Source organism: Strongylocentrotus purpuratus, unplaced genomic scaffold, assembly GCF_000002235.5.
Source record: "Strongylocentrotus purpuratus isolate Spur 01 unplaced genomic scaffold, Spur_5.0 spur5_scaffold_15, whole genome shotgun sequence".
NCBI lineage: Eukaryota > Metazoa > Echinodermata > Echinoidea > Camarodonta > Strongylocentrotidae > Strongylocentrotus > Strongylocentrotus purpuratus.
Window position 1 is genome coordinate 30,201,418 of NW_022145600.1, and position 27,030 is coordinate 30,228,447.

Genomic DNA, 27,030 nt, shown 5'->3' on the forward strand with positions numbered 1-27,030 from the left:
AATTTATTGCATTTTTTTTTTTTTTTTTATATATCTGGGGGCGGCGACGTACCCTAGCCCCCGTTGCGTAGAGTATTGATTCAGTGGCTAAGCAATGGTCTCGTTACTGTGAGCCACCAGGATCAAAACCGTGTCGATTAGCTATATTAGTGCCCTTGTGTGAGGCATTAATCCTCATTACTGTCAGTTATGACTTAAGGGCGTAGGTCCCCTAGTCGATCAGCATAGTAGCACACACATGCTTTAGCAGTCACGCTAAACAAACACTCGCAAATTATTATTTAATAGAATCTGAGAATGTATACTATTATTTAGATATCATTGTCAAAATCATTCCATAAAATTGAGGTAAAAATAATTATTCCACCTTTATGGCCAACAGTTTAGTTTCTCTTATGAAAATTTTCAGCGATGCATACACCCTAAATATAATCATTGCAAATATGTTTTTATTACAACTCCTGTCTGTAACATTTCTATTCCGTCATCAATAACTATGAAAATCGGAGAGGAGCTCTCAAGATACGTCACCGCGTGTGCTTTCCTGTTATCGCAACACGTGTGGAATGAGGACACGGAACCTCACATCCGTACATGCTGCCAATGTTAAAGGTATACGAATTAAGTATTGACATCATTGTTGAAAATGGTGAAAAGAAAGAGAGAAAAAACTATCTATACATCATTAATTGGACAAAATTGTCCTTGGCCAGGGTATTGTTCTCAGCAGCGTAATAAAGATTGATGTTGAAAGTTCTTACAGTTCCTGGAGAAACGTACTAGGAAAAGGTCCCTGGAGTAGGGAAGTAGGTGGAAGCGCCGGAACAGCTGCCTCGTTGTTGTGCTGTAAATGCTATACCCAACAAATTTTGGTATTGTACTACATAATTATAGTCTTGAGAAATTCAAGAAATTCAAGAAAATGGTTTTTTACAAGCCTTCAAGAAATCAAGTCAAGGGCGATTAACATGTCCTATTGTGTTGGCCACAGAAATCATGTTCGGATGGCGATGCCCATGTGCTTAAAAATAGTAAATTTCAATATCTTGCTTAAATATACCTCTCATACACTTTGGTGTGGAATCTTTATTAATTAGATTAATGGGCAAGAATATAATAAATCTCTCAGAATAACTGAATTTATTTCTTTGGGTGAGTTTTCCTTTAACTCATTGGGACAGGCGCGGATCCAGGGGGGGGGGCGAGCGTGCCTTGCCCCCCCCCCCCCGCAAAAAAAAAAAAAAAAAAAAAAAAGAGAGAGAGAGAAGGAAAAGAAGGGAAAGAGGAGAGAAAAAGGAAAAAAGAAGAGGAAGAAGAAAAGAAAAGAGGGAAGAAGGAGATCGGGGGGAAGGACTTGTTCCCCCCCCCCCCCAATCAAAAAATAAAAGAGAAGAAAGGAAAGGGAAAGGAAAAAGATAAAGAGGAGATAAAGGGAAGGACAAAATAGGAAGAAGAAAAGAAAAGAAGGGGGATATCAGTTGCAATTTTCCCGCCAACAAGTTGTGGATCGAGGGGGGGCAAAAGACCCTAGCCTCCCCCCCCCCCCCCCCGTCCCCGCTAAAAAAAGAGAGAAGGAAGGAAAAGGAAAAGAGGAGAGCTAAAAGGGAACAAAAAGAGGAAGAAAAAAAGAAAAGGGAGAAAAGAAGCGGAGATCAGTTGCGGTTAATCCCGCCAACAATGTGTGGAGCGGTTGGGGACCAAAATGACCATGCCCCTCCCCCCCCCCCCCCCCCCCACAGCAAACCTAAAATAGAGATAAGTAAGGGAAGGGAAAGTGAAAGAGGAGAGAAAGGGAAAGGAAAAAAAGAGAATGAAGAAAGGTAGGGGATATCCGTTGCAATTTTCCCGCCAACAAGGTGTAGATCGGAGGGGGGGGGGGTTGAAGAAATAGAATTCAAACGTGGTTTATTTATAATTCCATAACGGTGGATAACAAATAATGCTGAAATGAGATAATTTTCCTCACTTCATGCGTTTGTTGGAAAACGACAAATTCCTAAATTTACAGCCAGGCAAGAAAATGCTTCTTGAGATGCCTACATATCAGGGCCCGCGGAACGGCGGGGATCGGGATCCTCGAGCCCCTGCCCCACACTTTCTTTGAAAAAGTATATTAAAGAGAAATAGAAAGAAAGAGAGCGAGAAAGAAAAAACAGTTAACTGCCAGTGTCACATTATAATGGGGTATCAAATTATGCTCATCTGACCATGATTAAAATGAATGCCTAAAATCCTAAGGGCTCTGCCCCCTGGATTCCACCTAGGGCCCTAAGGCGGGCCCTTAGATGCTCATATGACGGTCATTTAATGCCTAAAACCCCTGATTTCTGGGGGCTCTGCCCCCTGGACCCCATGCCAAATAGTGTCCTGCTAGTGTCACAAATAATAAGGTATCAAAAATGCTCATCTGACCGTAATTTTAAATGCCTAAAACCCCTGAGCTTCTGGGGGCTTTGCCCCCTGGACCCAACCAAGAGCCCTTAGGCGGGCCCATCGATACTCATCTGACCGTAATTGAGTGCCTAAAACCCTTGAGATTCCGGGGCTCCGCCCCCTGAACCCCAAGCCAATTAGTGACCTGCCATTGTAACAATTAGGTATCAAAATAATGCTCATCTGACCGTAATTAAATGCCTAAACTCCTGAACTTCCGGGCTCTGCCCCCTGGACCCCGTCTAGGGCGCTAAGGCGGACCCCTGAATGCTAATCTGACCGTAAATTAGAACCTTAAACCCCTGAGCTTCCGGGGCGGACAAGGTATCAACATATGTTCATCTGACAGCAGGCGCGTAGCCAGGGGGCGGTGGGGTGGTCCCCAATAAACGCCGGCCAAAAAGAGAGGAGTGTAAAGGAAGAGGACGTAGGAAGAAAAGGGAATAGACAAAGAACATATTTGAAATTCAGACAAGGACCAAAAGCTCAGGGGTTTTAGGCATTAAATTACGGCTAGATGAACATCCAGGGGTCCGCTTCAGGGTTCCTGGTAATGCCAAGGGGCCCCCTCATCAGTACGCCAGCGATCATTCGGGTCGTGCAATCACCTCAGAATGGAATTGTCTGGAACAGCTGGGGGAGGTTGATTTAAGGAATCCGTGTACTCTGTAAGCCTTTTAAAATATAAAAACTAAATAACATTTAATATTCAAGATTCAAGATTTTATTGTCCATAATACAGAAATTCGTTTCCATTGGTGTAACATGTAATACCTAAAACATAACACCAAAACATGGTGTCGTGTGCTGAAAGCCAGAAGGGCGTCAAGACTCTATTAGAAAAAGTTTATGAGCAGGTATGGTCCTCCGGCTTCCAGCACAAAACATGACAAGACCGTTATATGACTTATACATAGCAAGAATTTTAAATACAATTCTGAATCACATCATGAATAAATTCAGGTATGAATATAAATGTGAAATGGAAGTAGAATAGGAGCAGCATCACAATCGAAATATGAGCAGAAAGAGAAAGGAAAAGAGAGCTCAAGCTCGAAGGACTGATAGAAGAGAGAAATATAGGGAGAGTTGGTCAGGGTCCAAAGGGAAAGGGAAAAATAGAGAAGGAGAGATGGCATAATTTCCAATCAGATTATAATGCATGGCAGAAAATACATCGCCATAGTAATGTAGAAAAAAATCAGTAGCAGAGCAACGGATGTTTTAGACCCACAGAGGTGATAAGGTGGAAAACTTTCCAACCCAGTCCCTACAAATTTATTTTACTGGGTGGGTAGAGAAATGTTAACAAATAATCATATTCGCTATTATCGCTATTATTTCGCTTAAAGCTGAGAACTTCGTGTTACTTGTGCAGTATAGATGTGCATGGAATTTGGAATAAAAGAATTTATGTATCTGGGTCTACGGGTAATTGGTACACGCAGGATGTGATGGGTCTTTCATGATAGAAGTTATTTTAGTTTGTTTGTTTGTTTGATTGGTTTTGTTTCTGCGTTCAAATACAATCAATGAAATGATATAAAAGTAATTAAATAGAAAATCATGTACAATTATATCATACTTTAAACATGTACGAAGCATACAAATAAGATAAGAAATATATAGTAAATGTTTTTCAATACATTAGAGGGGCAATTTAGACCGCAGGAGACAACCATCGTGAGCGGTTAGGCTGGAGATGGATGGCGGTCTCATAAAAAAGGAATTGGCGACATAACTCTCTTGGGAAAACTGAGTGATCAAGTGGGTGCAGTGCAAGTGCAGGTGCAGACAGCCATAGGCGCCGGAAGTGGGGGGGGGGGGGCAGTTGCCCCCCCCCCCCCCAGTCAAAAAGTGGGGGGGGGCAAAACGCATTTTGTCCCCCCCCCCTAAACGCCACCCTCCCCTCCAAAAAAATAAAAAATAAAACAGTAAAGGAGTAAACATGGTTTGTATTTTTAATCCAAAAGAACGTAACAATAATAAAAACCTGAATTAAATCACATATACAATTCCATTCAAAGAAAGTCATACCTTTTTATGCGTTTGTTGGAAAATAACAAATTACCACATTACAGTCAGGCAAAATACGCTTATTTAGAAGCCTTTATGTCATGGTCTGCAAAGTGGCTGGGCTCAAGCCCCTCCCCCCCCCCCCCTCCTTTTTTAAAAAGTATGTTAAAGAGAAAAAGAAAGAAAGACGGAGAAAAAATAAGTGACCTGCCAAAGTCACAAATAAGGTATAAAAAATGCTCATCTGACCGTAATTAAATGCTTAAAACCCCAGAGCTTACGGAGGCTCCACCCCCGGACCCCACCAACGGACCTAAGGCGGGCCCCTGGATGCTCATCTGACCGTAATTAAATACCTAAAACCCCGAGCTTCCAGGGGCTCTGCCCCCTGGACCCCAACAAGGGCTCTAAGACGGGCCCCTGGATGCTCAACTGACCGTAATTAAATACCTAAAACCCCTGAGCTTCCGGGGGCTCTGTCCCCTGGACCCCACCAAGGGCCCTAAGGCGGGCCCCTGGATGCTCATCTGACCGTAATTAAATACCTAAAACCCCTGAGCTTCAGGAAGCTCTGCCCCCTGGAGCCCCCCCCCCCAAGGGCCCTAAGGCGGGCCCCTGGATGCTCATCTGACCGTTATTAAATGCCTCAAACCCCTGAGCTTCCGGGGCTTTGCCCCCTGGACCACACCAAGGGCCCTAAGACGGCCCCTGGATGCTCATCTGACCGTAGTTAAATATTAAAACCTCTGAGCTTCTGGGGGCTCTCCCCCCCCCCCCCTTGGAACACGTCAATTTCCTTATAGAGGGCCCCTGGAAGCTCATCTAACCTAAATAAATACCTAAAACCCCTGAGCTTCCGGGGGCTCATCCCGAGGCTCATGCCCTGGACCCCACGCCAATTTACGCTCTACCTGATCGATAATATTCCGAACTTTTTTTCTCATTACGTCACTGCCCCTGGAAAGTGAGCCCCCTGGAATGTTTGCCCCCCCCCCCCCCCAATCCCAAACTGCTTCCGGTGCGCCTGCAGACAGCAGTTGTATAGTAATATATACACACACAAGTGTCATTAAAGTGGGGTCCAAACGGTTTACCTATTTCTTGCCATATTTCGTATGAGGGCATTTAAAGAACATTATTTTTTATAGCGGACATTTCTAATATAATATCTAAAAAAAAAATGTCAAAAGAACGGGTTAGCTAACAACTTTTTTCCAACTCAACCTTCTATAAGAAACCGTCACTGAGAAAACATTTTTTTTTCGATTTCATGATAATTCAGAAACTCATCTATATGATCTTCATAATTATCTCTTTTTTTCTCTCTAAACTGACTATTCTTCATTAAGAGTGTCATGATGACGTGTCAACATGATATTGATCCATCGCGTGATGGAAAACGTGCATGATAGCCAAGAAAGACAGCCACTTTTAAAGTGCAATAATTCTCCTCAATATTTAATCTCGCTAGGCGGCGAATGCTTGCGCACGTAGCGATATTGGGGCTTCGATCGCCAGGGTTCATGAAAGGTTGCAAAAGGTTCATAAAAGGTTGCCAGAAAGTTCGCAAACAGTTTTCTTTGTCGCAAACAATTTTTCTTGTTGCAAAGAAATTTTAAACATTTTCAAAATTTCTCTGCGAAATTATTTTTCCGCAAAGGTAAACGTGAACGTTTCCAAAACAGTTGTAAGCCTTTGCAAACGGTTGTAAGACGGTGTCGTTGAAGTTCTTTTCGATTCGCCACTGCTTAAACAGGGGCGGATCTAGCTTTTTGCTAAGGGGGGGGGTTGACCAAAATAATGACGATGCGGAGCATCGTCCACGAGCCGCGAAGCGGCGAGCCGATTTTTGGGGGGTGTTTATTTGAACCCCGTAAGTGATGTTTTCCTGGCATCTATTAACACAATGGAGACCATAAAAAGCAGTGCATGATAACGTCTTTTTAAATCAAGTAACAGTTTAATACATAGTTATATCCAGAGTTATCATGTGTTTGGTTAAGTAACCAGATGAGTTGAATATCTTCTCACAATATTTGCACTTGAAAGGGTTTCTCTCCAGCGTGCGTTCTTTTTTCTTTCTTTTTTTCTTTCTTTTTTTTTTTTTTTTTCCCTTTTTTTTTTTTTTTTTTTTTTTTGGGCCGCCCAAGGGGGGGTTGCAACCCCCCCAACCCCCCCCCCCCCCTGGATCCGCCACTGTGCTAGCGACCACGTTACTATATGGTTCCTAATTCCTATATAAAATAGAACCAGAAGTTAATAGCAAAAGGTCCCAAACATTCACAAATAGTGGCAAAGGATCGGCAAATAGTTGCTAATCTTCCCCAAACTGTCGCTAACATTTGCTTACAATCACTAATAGTCGCCAACTGTCTTTCGCAAACACTATCGCAAACATTCGCTCAAATGTTGCCAATTGACGCTGAACATCACTAAAAGTCGCTATATATCGCAAAGGCGAACCTTAAGGTTCACTGAGCGGCGAATGCTTGCGAAAGTTGCTAATTTGGATTCGCCACTTTTCTGACGAATGTTGGCGAAAATCAGCAACTTTTAGTGACGTTTAGCGACAATTAGCCCCGCCCCCCCCCCCCCCCCCCCCCCCCCCCCACTCCGGGGTCGGAATGACCGCAAGCGTGTTACCAAAATGTCCGGTAAAGGGGTACTTTTCACGCACCAAAGTCCGGCTCGTACATACACAAAATTGACTTTACACACGGGACTTAAAGGGTGTTTTCAAAAGGAGGGAACACGCATATGCGTACCCTAAAAACACTGAGTGGGGGGCCGGGCAGTTAGCAACATTTGAGCGAATAGTTTCCGAAAGTGTTTGCGAAAGGCAGTTGGCGACTATTAGCGACTGTAACTGTAAGCAAATGTTAGCGACAGTTTTTGCGAAGATTATAGCAACCATTTGCAAATCCTTTGCCACTATTTGCGTACGTTTGAGACCTTTTGCTAACTCCTTGTACTCAATGGGTCGATTTTATAAAGGAACCATTATATGGTACTGTGGTAGCTAACTTTTGCGAAACAAAGAGAGCTGGCGATAACAAAGAGCGACACCGTCTTACAACCAGTTGCAAAGGCTTGCGACTGTTTTGTAAACGCTTACGACTGTTTTGCAAACGCCTGCAACTGCGGAAAAAATAATTTCGCAAAGAAAAACTGTTTGCGAACTTTCTTGCAACCTTTTGCAATTTTTTACGAAGCATTCGCCGCTCAGTGAGATAGGGCCTTTAACTTTGACAGAAAAGTTGGTGAATCCAAATTCGCAACGTTCGTAAGCATTCAACGAATGCGTTTATAATCAAATAACCCATTGAACATTTTTTGCGACAAGAAAAACTGTTTGCGCAATGAAAACTGTTTGCGAGCTAATTGCAACCTTTTACGAACCCTTGCGAAACCCCAAATTCGCTACGTACGTTCGCAAGCATTTGCCGCTCAGTGAGATATCCCCAGGGAGGTGAGACTTTAACTCACATGCCCTGATATCCCCAAGCATAAGGGGTGCTCATTGAGATACCCCATTTAGTAATGCGTGTATTATCAAATAACCCATTTTCTTTTCATGTAAATATTGCGCAATGCATTTCCAGAACCATATTATTTCCTTTTGCTCAGTTCCTGCTTCATCTGATAAAATCGTTGGCTGACCTCTTACGGTAGTCTTCTTGCAGACAGCTGACGAATTATTGTCAAAATTATTACCCATGGCGATACATAAGCAAATCGCTTTGTGAATATATATGAGTGACCTTTTCTTTTATAAACACGATATAGTATTTAATTGCGACATATATTCCTTAAGGCCTTTGTGGTCAGGATGTCAACGTGTCATACAGAGCAAGGGAATTCCCCTTTTTGAAATAGATATTGCAGGCTTCTTCAGGCCAAGCACAGCAAGCGGAGACAACAGGTTCATGCATGTCAGCTGTGCAAATTGAGCATGTGTTATGAGTCAAATAATGTAGCTTTTTTTTCTCGCACCATATTCTTAAAGGTAAAGACCAGTTTTGGAAACGGCTCCATTTCAAAAAATGAAATGGAAGCTTTTATTACCAATCATGTGAAAGAATATGTTTTGACTAATACATGATGATACCGCCTACTAATTGATATATTTGGTAAATTATTATATCTATCTCGACTGGATAGATATATCAATTAATGACCATATCAATTTCGATTTATTTATGTTTCCAACAAAACATTACAAATTAATTATAAGCATTTAAAACAAATGTAAGAAATACATGTTGGAAACAGAGGGGCCCACTAAAAAGCAATGCCTGTACAAGGGTAGTCCCAGGCGCGTACGCAGTGGGGTGTTTTAGGGGTCAACCCCCCCCCCCCCCCTCAATCTTTTTTTTGAAGAAAAAAATGTGTACTCCATAACCCCCCCCCCCCCCCAATTTGTTTAGGAGTTGCTATTGACAACAAACTCATATGGGGAAAACACATTGAGTTAATTTCCAAGAAGATTCGGTCTCAAGTCGGTGTTATGAGTAAGCTCAGAAGTTTTCTACCATCCTCTACCATGCTTTTTTTAATACTATACCCTCGTATATCCCTACCTAACGTATTGTAATTTAGTGTGGGCGAGAACGTTTGATAAATTATTAAAGCCCCTTATCATACTTCAAAAGCGGGCTGTTCGGTTGTGCTGCAACGCTTCCTTCAGGGCGCACACTTCATTGTTTAAATCCTTAAATTTACTAAAACTTCCAGATATTCTTTCTCAAGGGACTTCATTATTTATGTATAAACTCAAAAATGATTTTTTACCAGTAACGTTTTATGACAGTTTTCATTTGAACTCAGATGTCCACTCTTTTAAAACAAGAAAAAAGAATGACTTCCATCTACCGAAATTCACTAACTCATTTTTGCAAAATAAATCAATTAGATATCAAGGTCCTCACAAATGGAACTCCATGTTAAGTCATTTAAAGGGTGTTAAGAACCACAACGCGTTTAAACTTAATCTGAAAAGAACAATACTTGCCACCCAATGATTTATTGAAATACATAATTGATTAATATATTTTGGTAGTAGATTGTTGGTCATAATGGTGGAATAATGTTTTTTACCCCGATTTATGGAAAGATTTTAACAATGATTTATTTCTACTAGATCTAGATAATAGTATACATTCTCAGATTTTACTGAATAATAATTTGTGAATGTTTGTTTTGCGTGACTGCTAAAGCATGTGTATGCTACTATGCTAATCAACTAGGGGACCTACGTCCTTAAGTCATAACTGACAGTAATGAGGATTAATGCTTCATAAAAGGGCACTAATAAAGCATATCGACACGGTTTTGATCTTGGGGGCTCACAGTAACGAGGCCATTGCTTAGCCACTGAATCATGACTGTACGCAGCGGGGGCTAGGGTACGTCGCCGCCCCCACAAATACAAAAAAACAAAGAAAATGTAATACATTTTCAATAATTCATTGCATTTTGCCCCGACCCCTAAGATTTAAAAAAAATCCTCTATGTGGGCATGCCTTGACCCATAATGCATTGCCCTACAGAGAAATTTTTTATGTTGGGGACCGGGGGAAAATGAAAAAAATTATTGATAATTTTTTGCATTTTCTTTGTTTTTTTTGTATTTGTAGGGGCGGCGACGTACCCTAGCTCCCGCTGTGTACAGTCATGATTCAGTGGCTAAGTAATGGCCTCGTAACTGTGAGGCCCCAGAATAAGAACCGTGTCTATCAGCTATATTAGCGCCCTTTTGTGAGGCATTAATCCTCATTACTGTCAGTTATGACTTAAGGACGTAGGTCCCCTAGTTGATTAGCATAGTAGCACATACATGCTTTAGCAGTCACGCAAAATAAACACTCGCAAATTATTATTCAATAAAATCTGAGAATGGATACTATTATCTAGATCTATTAGGAATAAATCATTGTCAAAATCATCCTATAAATTGGGGTAAAAAAATTATTCCACCATTATGACCAACAGTGTATGTAACATTATTATTATTGTCAGTGATCTTGTTATGTAATATTTTGTCTTTTGTACTCCCATGTCTACTTCTGTACATATTCCTGTGCCCTTTACAGAGATACAAGTATTTATTGTTACTCCAACCCCTTTCCCCCCCCCCTTTTACATTGCTGTTAGTTATTTCCCATAGTCAAATAATTTTACATTACTTGTGTGCATATAATTTTTGTTTACAAATCACATTGCCACTGTGTAACATGAGCGATAACCTCGATTGGAATTGGGCAGGGGGGTTCAACTCCGCTTCTGCATCCGTCTAGCCATGGGGAAATTTTGGAGGGTCAAAAGTGCACACTGCTTCCACTTATCGTGTATTAGCCTATGAAGACGACAAATCTTTAGTGCACCAGCGAAATGGGGATTTTGGACTGCGCGCAGCGCGCAAAATATTTAAATTAAAATTTGGAATATTCATGAGCTCTTTTCCACTTATTAGCATATTATCGCAATAAAAAAAGACAATGCGCATGCGTTACTATATCGACAGAATCCTTAATTGGGCCGATAAATGTAGAATAAATTAAGGTCAGAGTTGGGGAGGGTGTGTGTGTGGGGGGCCGGGGGGGGGGGGGGGGGGGGGGCTAATAAACTTTTAAATGGTTGACTTCGTTGGGGCCACAAGTACATTTTAAAAAATTCAGTTCAGTTAAAAGGCAAAAATAATGACCCCATTTCACTGTGGTACCTCAATTCATTTTTTACCTCTTTTTTTTTTTGTTCGTTTATTAACTTTAACTTAATATTTTTTAAATCAGACAAATTGCACTACTCATTTAGCCCACTTAACAATTGATATTTTCATATCTTTAGTGTCTAAATAATGAATCATTCTCACCTTGACTTCAATGATCTTCATATTGTGCCCCATCCCCAATTAAATTTCAATTTTATCTCCTTCTTTTTGTTCTTGCATTCGTCGCCACTATTTTTTTTTTAATTTGCCCCCCCCCCCCCCAACAGTAACATTTTCAATACAGGGACCCCTTCTGATATTGACATTTCCATAGGCTCTATTACCCTCCCTCCCCCTTCCCCACCCCAATTACCTATGCTTTCATCATTTTGGCATTGACTTATTCTTTATTTAACCCCCCCCCCCTCATCTTTATTGTCAACCATTTTTCATACTGCATTTATATATTAGTCTTGCCCACTCTCTCTCTCATTAGGAAAGATCATGGTTAAATCTATCTCGCTGATGCCAGATATAAACAAACATCAAAAGGTCAAACACCATACTCAATTATACACAAGACTGTATCAGCCCCCATCTTACCTCAGTCATACAGCATTATCATTACAGAGTGCCTACATCATCATAATCACCAGCATCATCACATATATTTCACAAAATAAGAAAATGAAAAGAACAGAAGTAAGCAGTATTAACTAATTTATTAACATCTATGAACTCATTTATCAACATATTTTGTTTCTATCAAGATCTTTTTAAATCCAACATGACATCAAAAAAGGATGAGGGAGGGGGGTGTCTCTTGAATTCAAATTTTTCAGTTGTAAAAGTTTACTGTAGATTTTGAACAAAATATTCAATAATATCAACATGCTATTTTATTATGTAAAGCACAGGTATATACTGAGTTTTATGAGTACTTTATCTTACATTAGACATTATTGTTGTTGTTTTTACTACTACCTGTATTATCATTATTATTACTGCTATTATCATGATCATTGTCGTTATTGTTACTATTTTTAATATTGTTATTATTATTAATGTTATTAATTATATTACTACAGTATTACTATTGAACTACATCATTTTATACCCCCCCCCCCACCCCGTCAATTTACTATTCAGTTCAGCATCCCTAATATTTTTGTCAGAACTTGACTTAAGATTAAATATCAAAAACTATGTTACATGCATGTACACGCATTTAAAAGAACAAATGATTACTTTCATGATCCTCGATATATCTTCTTCTTCTTCTTCTGGTAATCTTCAAAAGGCGTTGTAGCCTATCACGAAGATGAACTATTACTAAAGATTACAAGTGGTGCGAGGAAGACAGAATGTTTCTAAGTGGGATAAAGAGAGTAGATGCGTCAGAAGTAGTCCCTGGCAGTTCTCTGGACTGTCAGCATGCACTATATTTGCTGGAAGTCAGTTCCATTAACTTTGGGACAGAGTGTTGGGCAAATACAAACTTGTCTATGTCGCTTCTGACTTAGTGCAACTGAATTAGGGTCATGTCATGGTACTTCCTGCTTGTGATTTGTTAAAGCCCGTCTGTACTAGTTTGGCCAGGGGGATTAGACCACCTGGCAAGGTCACTGAAAGGTGGTTATCTCATCAAATCAGCTCTCAATTAATATAAGAAAAAGAGGATCATGGGGGACCAACAGGCACCGATTAGGCATTGTTTGCTATATAGAGGGCGCAAGTAGCTATAAGTAGTGCAGTGGGAAAATTTTCAAGGGAAAGCGGAGAGACCATTGACTATCTTGTGCACCATTCCCAATCTTCTTGCAGAGTGCCTTGTAGTTGTAGATATAGTAGGCAACTAAAAGGTGCTGATCATCTCAGTCAAACTGCTGGTTCTCTTGTGGTCCCCATTGTGAAGTAGCGTCCTGGACATCTTAGATGTTGTAGGGATCCCAGACACCGGAACAGTTCTCAAGATGAGGGTGGACTAGGGACTTGTACAAAAGAAGCCTGGGTATCAAACCATGCAGATTGGGACAACCTGCATAATAAAAACAAAAAGAGAGGAGAAATCAAATAAGATTAAAACTGCTGCATTATATTGTATTTTCAAAAATAGTACCTCCCCACTTTTTGTAGGTCTTGCATTTTAATTTTATTAAAAAATGATAAACTTATGTCTCTCTGATAGGGCCCTTTTTGAAAAGAAGAGTAAAGGTTTAGAGTTCTAGATGTATTTCCAATTATTCTTAAAGTAATTTCCAATTTATTTTAAGTTATTATTTGCTAGACTTTTGTGAACAAAAGTTTATTAGATATAATGTAATATTGAGGAAAAAATGCCTTTGAGTACGTCTTTTAATATGCTGAGAGAATAAACTGTAGCAACACCATAGTTTGTCACCTAAATAAAAAGCTAGAGAATAAATGAGAATTACAAGATATAATGCAACACAAGATGACAGTTCCCCAAATCTTTGTATATAGTCCTAGTCGAGTGCGGTGTTCGCATGGGCTTAGATTATACAGCCTGAATATTTTCGAACTTCATACAAACATACCTTGCCAGAGTTCAACTTAGGTGTCCTGTTCTTGAATTAGATCTACACCATAACTTTTGATGATCAGGTCCTGGTGCTCTTTGTTGCACTTCTGTGATCATTATCTGCTTCTTTGTTCCATAGGATCTACAATTTAAAGAAAACATAAACTTAGTAAGGTTCCTGCTAATATCAAATGCATGCATTAGTTATCAGTTTATAACTTTGTTCATGTCCTTTAATAAAGAAAGAAATATCCATATCATATGTAGGGTTGGATCCAGAATTCTCACCAACATAAAACTAAAAGGGGTGGCATAAAATCCTGAAAATAAACTAATTATTTCAAACAAGGCACAATGACATGAGTAAGAGCAAAATCAGGGAAAGAGGGGTGGGGTGGGGGGGGGGGGGGAGGAGACACCTTTTTTCTTTTGTTTTTGTTGTTGATGGTAGATCTAGCCTAGTAGTAGATCTAGATCTACATTCAAACTAAGCTGAATCTGGACCTGGATCACAATAATGACACATGTGCACGACTAGTCTAGTCTACTAGTGTAGCAAAAACGAGACTAGACCCATGGCTATGGAATTCTTTGCTATGGCATAACACAAGCTATAGATCTAGATGTAGCCTAATTGCCTATTTTCAGTATTATTAGTAGGTGGCTCTAGACCTAGATCTAGACCCGTCCCTAGACCTATGCCACATCTGAAAAAGGGGGGCACAGAATGATTGTGCACCCCCCCCCCCCCTCTCCATAATTTCCACATCATTTATTTAATCCACCTACACCAGGCATTTATTTAGTCTTTCTTTATTAGAATGCATTAGACCTAGAATCTAGCCCTAGATCTAGGCCTATACTAGATGCGGGGTTAAATGCTGTTTATATTTAAGTGCTAGATCTAGACTAGACCTAGATCTAGGCCTAGCCCTAGGCCTAGGCTCTGCTTAGGCTTTGCTTAGCCCGAATGTTTCTGTCTCTTTCGTTCGTTAGCCTCTGATTTGGGTAGGGTCGGCTGAAGAGAGGAGCCGACCCTACCCAAATCAAGGGCTAACGAACAAAAGAGACAGAAAATTCAGGCCAGACTATGCTATGAATACTAGCCTAGCCCTAGGCTTTACAGTAACACACTGTAACTTTGTAAGTTATAGCCGCGCCAGCTCAGGAAACGCAGTCGCTTCTTGGTAGAGTGTTACAGCCGGCTAGAACCGGCGGATTGAAGATCATAAACCGCTCGACGAGATCTCATCGGCTTGGACTAGCAATGAGCCATTTGCGCAGTCTCCAACAGGTCCACATCTACGACCGATTACTATCGGAAATCAAGCTATGAACTGAACTTAAAATTATGAGATCACGTATCGGCACGGCCGGTATTAGATGGGCGCTGACATTTTGCGCACTAAATTTCACATTTCTGTGCGTGGATACGTTCTTTTTCTCTTCTCATCTCATGCATATTCATTCCCCCCTGAACAACTGTCGAATCGATAACCAGGATTTTTTATTGTACCTCTAGGTTCAGTTAATCAAGCTCGTTCCAAAACTATATTATTTGTCCATATTTGTTTTTGCCAAAATATTCTAAATGCGATCTGAAAATGACCTTATTTGTCACTTTACGACACTTAAAATTCAAGGGTTTTTTTAAGTTGTCATGGCAATAAAATACAATTTTTTTTAATGATCTCATGTATATATTTTGATTGCTCATCATTTTCTCCTCAAATTGATCATTTGGTTTTACAAGTCTCGTTGGGCAGATTTTAAGCTACGAGTCCTCAAAGATAAGGTAATTTTTTCCAATTTCTCCTAATTTCACACCTTTCATCCGAAATCGTAGTACATTATTGAATATGGAGCAAGATACGAGAATTGATAGTTATCATACAATTTATCATGATATTTCTGATGATTTAATTACCTAGTTTTGCAGATTTATAACGTGAAACAAATACTAAACTGAGTTTGAAAATACAACAAAAGCAGCTGATTTATATATTTAGCGTGTACGCGAACACGTGTAGCCCGCTTCGGTCAGTGTAGTGTAACGCCACCCTACCGTTGTGTGAACAATCCCACGTGCAGATAAAAGTGTCTTGCGCACATTTGGAAGCATAAACACAAGTTAAAAAAAATATTAAAAATCGCTCGAATTGAATTTTATCATGACATTTTTAGATTATGTTTCTTTAGAATGTTGTTTTTAGATATGCACATGTCACAAGATTTTTTTTCTATTAGATTAAAAGAAAATCAAATATTTCTTGAGCATGGTCAGGGGAAATTTTTTATCGCCTGATGAGTGATGTGTGTTATGTTATTAACTGAAGCTGAGCCAGGTGTAGACCGAAAGCTTCAGTCTCTATAATCGTCGGTTGTTCCACTGAGACTACGTCTGGCTCCACTATCTGACTATAGACCTATAACCGGAGGTCTAGTGGAGCCAGACGTAGTCTCAGTGGAACAACCGACGATAGAGACTGAAGCTTTCGGTCTACAGTACAGTACACCTGGCTCAGCTTCAGTTAATAACATAACACACATCACTCATCAGGCGATAAAAAATTTCCCCTGACCATGCCCAAGAAATATTTGATTTTCTTTTAATCTAATAGAAAAAAAATCTTTTGACATGTGCATATCTAAAAACAACATTCTAAAGAAACATAATCTAAAAATGTCATGATAAAATTCAATTCGAGCGATTTTTAATATTTTTTTAAACTTGTGTTTATGCTTCCAAATGTGCGCAAGACACATTTAGCTGCATGTGGGATTGTTCACACAACGGTAGGGTGGCGTTACACTACCCTGACCGAAGCGGGCTACACGTGTTCGCGTACTCGCTACATATATAAATCAGCTGCTTTTGTTGTATTTTCAAACTCAGTTTAGTATTTGTTTCACGTTATAAATCTGCAAAACTAGGTAATTAAATCATCAGAAATATCATGATAAATTGTATGATAACTATCAATTCTCGTATCTTGCTCCATATTCAATAATGTACTACGATTTCGGGTGAAAGGTGTGAAATTAGGAGAAATTGGAAAAATTTACCTTATCTTTGAGGACTCGTAGCTTAAAATCTGCCCAACGAGACTTGTAAAACCAAATGATCAATTTGAGGAGAAAATGATGAGCAATCAAAATATATACATGAGATCATTAAAAAAAATTGTATTTTATTGCCATGACAACTTAAAAAAACCCTTGAATTTTAAGTGTCGTAAAGTGACAAATAAGGTCATTTTCAGATCGCATTTAGAATATTTTGGCAAAAACAAATATGGACAAATAATATAGTTTTGGAACGAGCTTGATTAACTGAACCTAGAGGTACAATAAAAAAATCCTGGTTATCGATTCGACAGTTGTTCAGGGGGGAATGAATATGCATGAGATGAGAAGAGAAAAAGAACGTATCCATGCACAGAAATGTGAAATTTAGTGCGCAAAATGTCAGCGCCCTGGTAATGTCGAGACGCGCGTGCATACGGCGAGCCGTGCTGATACGTGAGATGTGCTCTAATGAAATAACCTACGGTAAAATCCTGATTGTTTCTGAAAATACTACCGTCGATGACTTAAAGTAGAGTTCATTCAATCAGTTAATATTCTCTGGTCAGAAGAAAGAAAAGAGGATGGGGTAAGGGTTAACCGGTTAATACGTTGTGACAATGCGGAGAGCCGCTCACTGCAATGACGAACACATCACAATCATTTCAGAGACCTTCACACAAAATGGATCTTTACTTACTTTTCTTGATATCATAGGGTATCACTTCGATGCCAATGTTCGCCTGAAGATTTTCTGCTTCACTGAGATGTACTTGACAAACTTCTATTATAATAGAATTCACTTAAAAGAAAAATGTTTCATTGTTCGTAATTGAATAACTTGAAAGTTGCAGTTCATACAACCACCATTTTCGTGCTCAAATCGTAGGGAATTCTGGGAATGCAAAAAATGTTTTATGCATGACCTAATACATAAAACATTTTGTCGATGGCCAATCAACAAACAGTAGTTGGCGTATTTTTTACGTCATTGCTCATGAATATTCATTGACCCTCCAAAACCGTCGTTCAAATCGGACAAAACCCCCATAATGCATCCAATGCAAAACCTATGAAATGTCAAAGGTCACGATTTTAGTTGGCCCTCTAGTCCTCCTACGGAGGACATACTGTGTATGATCGAATCTCTTTGGAATTGGGTCAGTTTACGCGTGTTTCCTTATTGCCTATTCAGGAAACAGGAATGCGTTGTATTTTTATCACTTCAGTTGATTTCCCCACGCTCTGTCTGCACAATTCGCCGACTGGGTGTCTGGAGTGGGCGGGGTCGGGGTGTGAGGCGATCTGTCTTACCCGCATGTTGCGTGTGGATTGTGTGTGTTGGGGGGGGGGGGGGGGGGGGGGGGGGGGGGGGAGAGGATGGGGGAGGGGCGGTTGTGTGTTTGAGTGTTAGTATTAGAGTGTTGAGGGTGTGTGTGTGAGGGGGGGGGGGGGGAGGTAGAGCGGATTGTCTCATTCCTCGACTTTGCTCATCCAACCTGTTGGTGGTCTGGAGTTTCCATTGTACCTGTCGATGGCTTATTTTTACTCCTTTTTCTTCATTTTGGGCCCAACAAAATTTTCTGTTTCTGATGCAATGCTATCTCGAGGTTCTTGCTTTTGTACTTGTAATTGTTATAATTCTGATTAGTTCTATTACGTGTACTCTGCCTTTTTTTTTTCTTCTTCTTTTTTTCCCAGATCATCTCAATCGTTTGTAAATATCTTAATTTGTCATTAATTTCTTTTGTAGCACAGCATTTGTATTTTGGGGAAAGTTTGTATATGTTATGATTTGATTTCTTAATAAAAACATAAATAAAAAAAATTAAAAAAACATTATTATTATTGTATTGTATTTAATTGTATTGTATCAAATTTCATCGTATTGTATTGTATTGTATATGTTTGTTTTTTATGTTTGGGATTGCTTCTTTACAAGTTTTTAACTTATTTTAGCAATCCCGGTATTTATAATGATTTCATTTGTAATGATTTCATTTTGATTTTTTTATCTTTTGCCGAATAAATGTGAATTTGAATTGAATTGAATCAACTTTTTGGGGGAAATAATATTTTCTGACGTAGATGGCAGAATTACATTAATGCCAATATGCCTAATAGAGTAGTTTGAAATCCTTCACAATATAATGTGGTATGGTACGGAAGCTTAAACGTGCAGCGAGAATGCGACTTGTTTAAGACGAAAAGGCGAGAAGGCGAGTTGTTAAAACTCGCCAAGGCGTCTTGTTTAAAGCCCCACTGTACTACTTATAGCTCTTTGCTCCCTCTACATAGAAAACATTGCCTAATCGGTGACCATTGGTCCCCCATGATCCTCTTTTTCTTATGTTAATTGAGAGCCGAGTTGATGAGTTAGTCACCTGTCAGTGACCACCCTGGGTGGTCTAACTTCTCCTGGCCAAACAAGTACAGAAGGGCTTTAAGACGAAAAGGGCCTATAGACTAGTGGTGAAGGTGAATTTTTAGAAGTCACCTTCTTGTCTCTTGATATCTAGGATCTCTCGATCTGCTTACTTGTCCACTATACCATTCCACATGCATAAGGTCCGTGAAATGCATAAGGTATTTGCCTCGAAAAGCATATGAAAGGTTAGATTTAGTAAATGAAGGAAGAAAGACATGATGATAATTACCAAAGATATTGACAGTAGACTTTCATTTAAAAGAAACAGAATATCCCTAGATCTAGTACACTTTGTCCATTTCGAATGACTTAATGAAACGGATCATTATGGATAACATTTAACGAGGGATGCGAAAGAACCCAAATTGTGTCACACCACAGTTAATATCACAAATTTTGCTTGTTAATCAGATGTTTCTGGAGTCTGAGTTGATATTGTTAACATTTCTATTCAAGGGCACAAAGTCAATGCAATTAAGTCAGCAATTGTTTTCGGACCGAAATAACGACGTATAATTGGGCTTTTCCTCCAAATTCATTGCTTCTGACCAAACTTGGTACAGTTGTGTACTAGAGGATTTTGACCAGATTTTGTTTTAAAGTTGCTGCTCCATCATCCATGACAGCAAAGGATAAATAAATAATGACCATCAGACAGAATATTTGTTACTCTTTAAAATTATATATAATTTAAGGTCGCACAGGTTATAACCTTTAAATGGGAATATACCAAAGCTGGGTATACCTTTTATTTAAACCAGCATTATTTTTTTCTATATAAGGATGAAAAGGAGATAAATAAAGTGTGCAAAGGAGATGAATAATGGTTGAAAGATTCATGATTGACTTGAAATCATAAACAAATAAGTGCCCACATTCACAAAAGTAAACACAAAATCAATTTTTGTCTAAATGTTTCGTTTGTTCCTTTATTGCTAACATTTATATAATAAATGAATTTAAGGTATTTGTACAAAATGTGCATGATGTAGGTTTTAAATAATATCTTCAGGCTGTTCAAACGTCTTAATGAATACATTTACAATATACTGTATATCCACAATGTGCAAAAACATACTGGTATAATGGTATAATTACATTAGTCTAATCTGTTATTACATTAGTCTAATCTGTCAAAATCATGAAGCCACGTACATGTAAATGTATAAGAAAGGTTTGGGCTCTTTAAAGCCACACTGTGCTCGAAGCACTACCACAAAAGCTGTAGCAATATCGTCCCGTAATTCAGAAATTATGTATTGGGTTACACACTTTTGGCAAGTCGACCATGAGATGGCACTGTGTAATACTGACAGTACGAAAGGTCAGAAAGTTCACAAGTCAGTATCGCTTTAAGGTCAAAGATAGACATCTACTGTCCCTGTCATAAATAAAATGATTCCAATATGAAATCTAAAGGGAGGTCGAACCTGATATTTATTTGGTTTTAATAAAAGCAGAAAAAATAGTGAAAGTTTGAGTAAAAATCCGATAAAAAATAAGGAAGTCCAATTTTTTAAAGTTGCAATCGATGAAACCAAATTGGCAACTATGTTACATATCTTGTGAGGTTCCCTCCCATGTATTAATCAAACTTGAGAGTTTGATCATTACTTGATGAGCCATAGACTTACGCTCAATATTAACCTTACGATCAATCAAAAGGTGTTATAATACATTGCTCTGCAGTACAAAGAAAATCATTTTCTCTAAAGAATTTTGTTTAATCATACCTGCACCATACATACATGTGTGTACCTTGTATAATAATTGCAAATGTGTTTTTACATACACCTGTACATGTATATGTAACCCCTGCATGAAATGAATCTACTCCTTCATAAATTAAATTTTGAACAATTAAAACAAAAAGTAAAAATACATCGCTTTAAAATTGCACATTGGTACGTCCTTACATCATTGGCTGTTAAGTGTACGAAGCACATCTTAGATATGTGCATACATTAAATGACATACATGTACATTAAATTTTCTATGGATCTACTAAGAAGTAAGAACCAAGTGACAGAGGGCAGAATGTCTCATACTTTACCTTTTATACACTGTACATCAAAGTTTTGTGAAGAACTTGATGATGAATGAAATAGATGGCCCTACAATAGCTTGGATCTGACTGATTGTGAAGGAAAATAATATATTCGGTATTCATTAACATGAAAATTCCACTATATGGTGACCAAATACGTTGTCCTTTTTCCTGAACATGGAACACAATCGAAAAGGCCTTAATATCTTGAGTGGGTTTTCTTGTAATGATATCTGAAATATACATAATATTCAAACAAATTATTTTACTATGTGGCATCAATGTGACCATACCATAACATATGGAATGCATTTACTTTGGGGGGGGGGGGGGGGGGGGTTCCAGATAAAAATATACATTAACTTTGGGGTAAATTTTTAGTACTTGAGCTGAGAAAGTGACCAAGAATGGGCAAATGGGATGCCACTTTCCTTGTTCTCAGTGTCAGTGTATCAACATAAAGGTAATCCAAATTTAGAGGGCTGTAATTCCTCAGCTTTCCATTGATAGCTCACTTGCATCACCGATGTACCACATGACTGAATACATTGTTGATGAAGAAAACAGGTATGAACTATGAATTCCATATTTTGTAAGTTTGAGTAAATGGATGAAAGGCTGAGATGAATTCTTTCATCGATGTCACAACTGATTCATTTCTTTGTCGTTGAACATGGCCACTATGTATTAGGTCATGTGTGTCATCAGTGCTGCAAGTAAAGTATCAATGAAAAGCGGAGGAATTCCTCTTTCATTTTAAGCTACATGTACATATACAAGTGTCAAAGTAAATTAGCTTGGAATATTAAACCTCTGAATTATGATTACCTTTAGTTTGATACACACTGTACATGTACATGTGTGAAGGATAGTTAAAATGTACACATGTACAGCACACATACAAATATTTCAGGAGCATTGACATTTTTCCAAAACAACATTTCTTGTAAAATAAAAGAAATTGTCCTATTTCTATCTAGCTTGATTGGTTTTGGAAATTACTGCAAAAACACAGTACTTCTATCAACATGAGCGTTAGAAATAAAGTGACAAAGTGAAATTTGTTTTTGCCTCTTAAAATATTTACTATGAGATATATTTCAAAAATGTACAAGCTGTATAGTAGGTTAGGTCTTTCCTTATCTCTTCCTCTCTCTCTCTCTCTCTCTCTCTCTCTCTTTGTCTCTCTCTCTCTCTCTCTCTCTCTCTTTGTCTCTCTCTATCTCGCTCGCTCTCTCTTTCTCTATCTTCACCTCTCTCTCTCTCTCTCTTTATGAAGGTAATGACAAAAATTTGATCAGGAATGGTATTCTTAAAACTGTGTTGTCTTTTATGTTTGAGAGATGTACATTACATATCCTGATAAATCCAAATTAGAACACGTCATCTCCTGATTTCTGCACATACATTGTACATCATCATGTACATTGTTTATTGCAAAAAACAGAGAGATTCAATTTGTTATGACATTCAACATACCTACATGTAACTTTAATAGCTTTCAGAACACCACCCCTGGAGGTAGTTTCACAAAGACCAAGAACGACTTTAAGTTGGACATTACTATGGCAGGCCGTTCATGCCACCGTTTACTCTCACCATTTTACTGGCATTGGTCTCTCGATGGACGTACAAATCATGTTAACAAATCTACAGAATTTACATTTTTTGATAATTCATTATTGAAGGAAAAAATATTATCTAAAGATCAGAATGGTGAGAGCAACCAGTGGCATGATTGTCCTGCTATATTTAAGTCCAACTTAAAGTCAATCTTATTCTTTGTGAAACACCCCCCTGGTCTGTATTTAAAGCACTTTTATGGGTAACCTTTGGAACATTAGACTACAGTACATGCACATCAAGCAGCTTACAGGTATGTCTCTGCGTATGGCTGGTCAAGGAGCATTTCTCAGTCATTCAAACCATCTCAGGAGACTCGGCTAGTCACAAAATATTACCGCTCCGAATGATAAACCCTGGCACATCAAGGATTGAAGCCAGTCTAGCCAGACGTCTCTCATTCCACACATGCCTGTCTCTCAGAACTTTCTTTGACACATAACCTATAGCAGGCAGCTGAATCAGCATTGGAGATGGAGCATGGTGTTCAACAAAAGCCAAAACACCTGTCATTCGTTCCATCGACCGTACGGTCCAAACCAGCACCAGGCCGTTATGTAGATCATTCTCTTCCACCATAATGTGGTTCCAAGATGCAAAAGTGTTCTGACACCAGCAGAACTGTTTGGTCCTCCACGTGTCAATCATGTGTCACTCACATGCCGTTCAAGTTGACGTGATGATCTTGGCTGACTGGTTTACCTTGATCCCATTTTCGAGCTGTACATGTAAGACAATTACAACAATAATAGTAATAATAATAATAAGTATTATTACTGATAAATAAAAATGCTAATCATAGTAGTAATAATAATAATAATTATATAAATAATAATTGTAATAATAATACAATAATAACAATAACAATATTAAATATTCCATTTAGGGCTCATAGCCAGGATGCAAGGTGCTCAAATATTACCCTAGCTCTAGCTGTTCTACTGATTTTAGTGCTCACAAAATTTAATGAACACCAAAGTAAAGAGTGGCATGCAGATTTACATGTATATCTTGTCAATGTCCTCATGTCTTGCCAAAGGACAGTAGTGCCATGCAAGGGATCCAACCCATGAGGGAAAATTTCTAGCCAACTCTTATCACCACTAGACTATGAAACTTCTACATTTCATTAAAAATCATGATCATGTATGTTACAAATTACCATGATTGTTAGAACTTACAGACGTAGTATGATTCTAGTTGTTGTCTCAATCTGACCTGCTGAAGTTCTTCTTTATATCTGCTGTTCATTAAATCTGTCTGATCTCTTGTTGTCTTCTTCATAGTTAGCATTCTCACAATCCTTCCCTTGTTCCTAAAAACACAAGTAAAAAAAAAAGACAGAGGAAAAGAAGCTTTAAAAATGATGGCTTAAAATATGGATATAAATTATTCTTTGTTGCTCAATTAAAAAAAATACTCGCAATTGTAAGTGACCCTCCTCCTCACTTTCCCGACATAATGCATATAATGAGAAGGGGAAAAAATCTGATATATCATTTAGGGCCAAATTTCTTTCAAACAACCTACACCGTCAAGACTAAAACCAACAAGAACAGCTCCTCAATCTCTTTCTTTAGTAGGCTCATACTAACAGAAATCAATGAAACTTATGGTATTTATTATCTATGCACTTCAGTCTGAGGAAAGAGTGGGAGGAGTACTGGTACCAAATTGAAAGAGTTTTTTAGAAAACACGAGCCAGGAAGCACTGACATCAAAGCTGTTTTTAATAGTGAGAGAGAATTGTAGGAGAGCCACTGGAACATGTTCATTATCGCTAATCGTCCTTAAAAACAGTATTTCTTATTGCAGCCGTATTTTAAACTGTTACTGCGCATGAAGGAAGATGATTATGAAGGAAAAACTGTGCGCCATCTACACGTTCGTAATGGCGTTATCACAGTTTTTCCTTCATAATCATTTTTGCCTTCGGCGTAGACTAGAAGGGATGAGATTGATTTAGATGACTCCGGCAGCGAGAGTTTAACACGGCTTGCAAGATTTTCAACATGGATGTCGATTTTGACCCATAATTTCCTTAAAAGGGACCATTAAACGGATTATTTCAATCAAGTTAGTAAGTGGAACCGATGTATTATAGCCTAGGCCTAATTTACATTTGGATATACACGAGGTAAAATGACATTTTGGGGGATTTTGGGGGCAAAACGCTACGACCTGAAATGGCCGTGGCGTTATCAAGGGAATGTGTATAGACGGTTTCCGTCTCTAAAGAGAGAGCCGGCCGACCCTACCCCAATAAGAGGCTAACGAACGAAAGAGACGGAAAATTCGGTCTATATCTTTCTATGCTCATTACTCAGCTAGTATATACATTTCTTCCAAAATTGTTTGGCACATGACATTTATTTGTAATCTTGAACATTCAGTGTAAGTTTCGTTAGATTTTGTGAGAATTCATTTTCTTTTTTACCAGAACTCAAGTTTATCTTTAAGCCTAGAATCTATACCTAGTCTAGTCTAGTCTACTTGTCAAAATAAGATGCACCGGATATGCATCCTGTGAAATATGGAATTTTTGGCTGGTAGTTTTGCCAAGTTTGGTGTAAAGAAACGTTACACTGAACGTGAACACTAAAGCGTATGGGCCTGTTCTGTCTCTAAAGAGAGAGCCGACCCTACCCAAATCAGAGGCTAACGAACGAAAGAGACAGAACAATTTTGTCTACTCTAGGGCCTACAGACAGTAGGCTAGGTATAGACCTAGGTAGATCTAGTAGGTCTAGGTTTCTCCAGTAGTAGACCGAAAGCTTCAGTCTCTATACCATCGGTTGTTCCACTGAGACTACGTCTGGCTCCACTAGACCTCCGGTTATAGAGACTGAACGATCGCCTATGCCAGCCTATGTTGAAGATATCACGGCTAGATTTTAGCCGTTAAGCCCCTCCCACAAACATGAACAAACTTGCCACGGCCGTATTGCTATGCCCCCAAAATCCCCCAAAATGTCATTTTACCTCGTGCATATCCAATTTTACATTAGGCCTAGGCTATAATACATCGGTTCCACTTACTAACTTGATTGAAATAATCTGTTTAATGGTCCCTTTTAAGGAAATTATGGGTCAAAATCGACATCCATGTTGAAAATCTTGCAAGCCGTGTTAAACTCTCGCTGCCGTCAATCTCATCCCTTCTAGTCTACGCCGAAGGCAAAAATGATTATGAAGGAAAAACTGTGATAACGCCATTACGAACGTGTAGATGGCGCACAGTTTTTCCTTCATAATCATTTTGCCTTCGGCGTAGACTAGAAGGGATGAGATTGACGGCAGCGAGAGTTTAACACGGCTTGCAAGATTTTCAACATGGATGTCGATTTTGACCCATAATTTCCTTAAAAGGGACCATTAAACAGATTATTTCAATCAAGTTAGTAAGTGGAACCGATGTATTATAGCCTAGGCCTAATGTAAAATTGGATATGCACGAGGTAAATGACATTTTGGGGGATTTTGGGGGCATAACAATACGGCCGTGGCAAGTTTGTTCATGTTTGTGGGAGGGGCCTAACGGCTAAAATCTAGCCGTGATATCTTCAACATAGGCTGGCATAGGCGATCGTTCAGTCTCTATAACCGGAGGTCTAGTGGAGCCAGACGTAGTCTCAGTGGAACAACAGACGGTATAGAGACTGAAGCTTTCGGTCTACTCCAGTAGGTACAGTACAGGTCAAATTTTTGATACGTTTCTGAACAAGCGCCCCAACAATTGTATATTACAGCTATTTAGGTGTCATTTATTGTCACTAAAGTACTGATTTTGAGTGAAATCATATCAGTTGAGTTTTGTTCAGTGGCGTTTGAAATGTTGAAAATCAATAGCACAGCTTTTAATTCCTGGCCAGGATACTAAATGCAGCTAGAGTCTACGTGTGCATATTGCATGGGCCCGATCTCTGACCGACAACCAACAACTGGACAATTACAAAGAGCTAAAAATAAACTTACTTGCGAACGTAGAAAAAGAACCATAGCGACACAACAATGACAACCATATAAATGTTAGTTGCTTCATTCCAATGATCAATGTGTTCCTCTGGAGGAAGTCCGTGATTTTCATGCGCCATTTTATGAGCCTAAATGAAGTTCTCTTTTCTTCGCATTGATGTTTTGTTATTGAATTAGAGTGAATTGTAGGG

The 27,030-nt window shown here is 38.9% G+C and overlaps 1 protein-coding gene and 1 long non-coding RNA gene across 2 annotated transcripts; both read right to left on the reverse strand.

Annotated features, from left to right (window-relative positions):
* Window positions 1-12,828: 12,828 nt before the first annotated feature.
* On the reverse strand, window positions 12,829-17,506 carry LOC105437806. The gene is made up of 3 exons (XR_004064223.1): window positions 17,467-17,506; window positions 13,717-13,842; window positions 12,829-13,196 (listed from the first exon to the last, which is right to left on the reverse strand). It is a non-coding gene; the product is annotated as an uncharacterized LOC105437806 (long non-coding RNA).
* A 5,440-nt stretch (window positions 17,507-22,946) lies between these two features.
* On the reverse strand, window positions 22,947-27,030 carry LOC115924224 (small integral membrane protein 19-like). Its single transcript, XM_030986150.1, has 3 exons — window positions 26,840-27,030; window positions 24,046-24,179; window positions 22,947-23,584 (listed from the first exon to the last, which is right to left on the reverse strand). The coding sequence occupies exons 1-3, from the start codon at window positions 26,956-26,958 to the stop codon at window positions 23,520-23,522; spliced, it is 318 nt and encodes a 105-aa protein (XP_030842010.1). The 5' UTR covers window positions 26,959-27,030; the 3' UTR covers window positions 22,947-23,519.

Coding starts and splice junctions, on each gene's coding strand:
- LOC115924224 (XM_030986150.1), bottom strand. CDS start 26,958: ATGGCGCATGAAAATCACGGACTTCCTCCAGAGGAACACATTGATCAT. Junction 24,180..26,839: donor TTCTTTTTCTACGTTCGCAA/GTAAGTTTATTT, acceptor TTGTGTTTTTAG/GAACAAGGGAAGGATTGTGA. Junction 23,585..24,045: donor ACTAGAATCATACTACGTCT/GTAAGTTCTAAC, acceptor TTACATGTACAG/CTCGAAAATGGGATCAAGGT.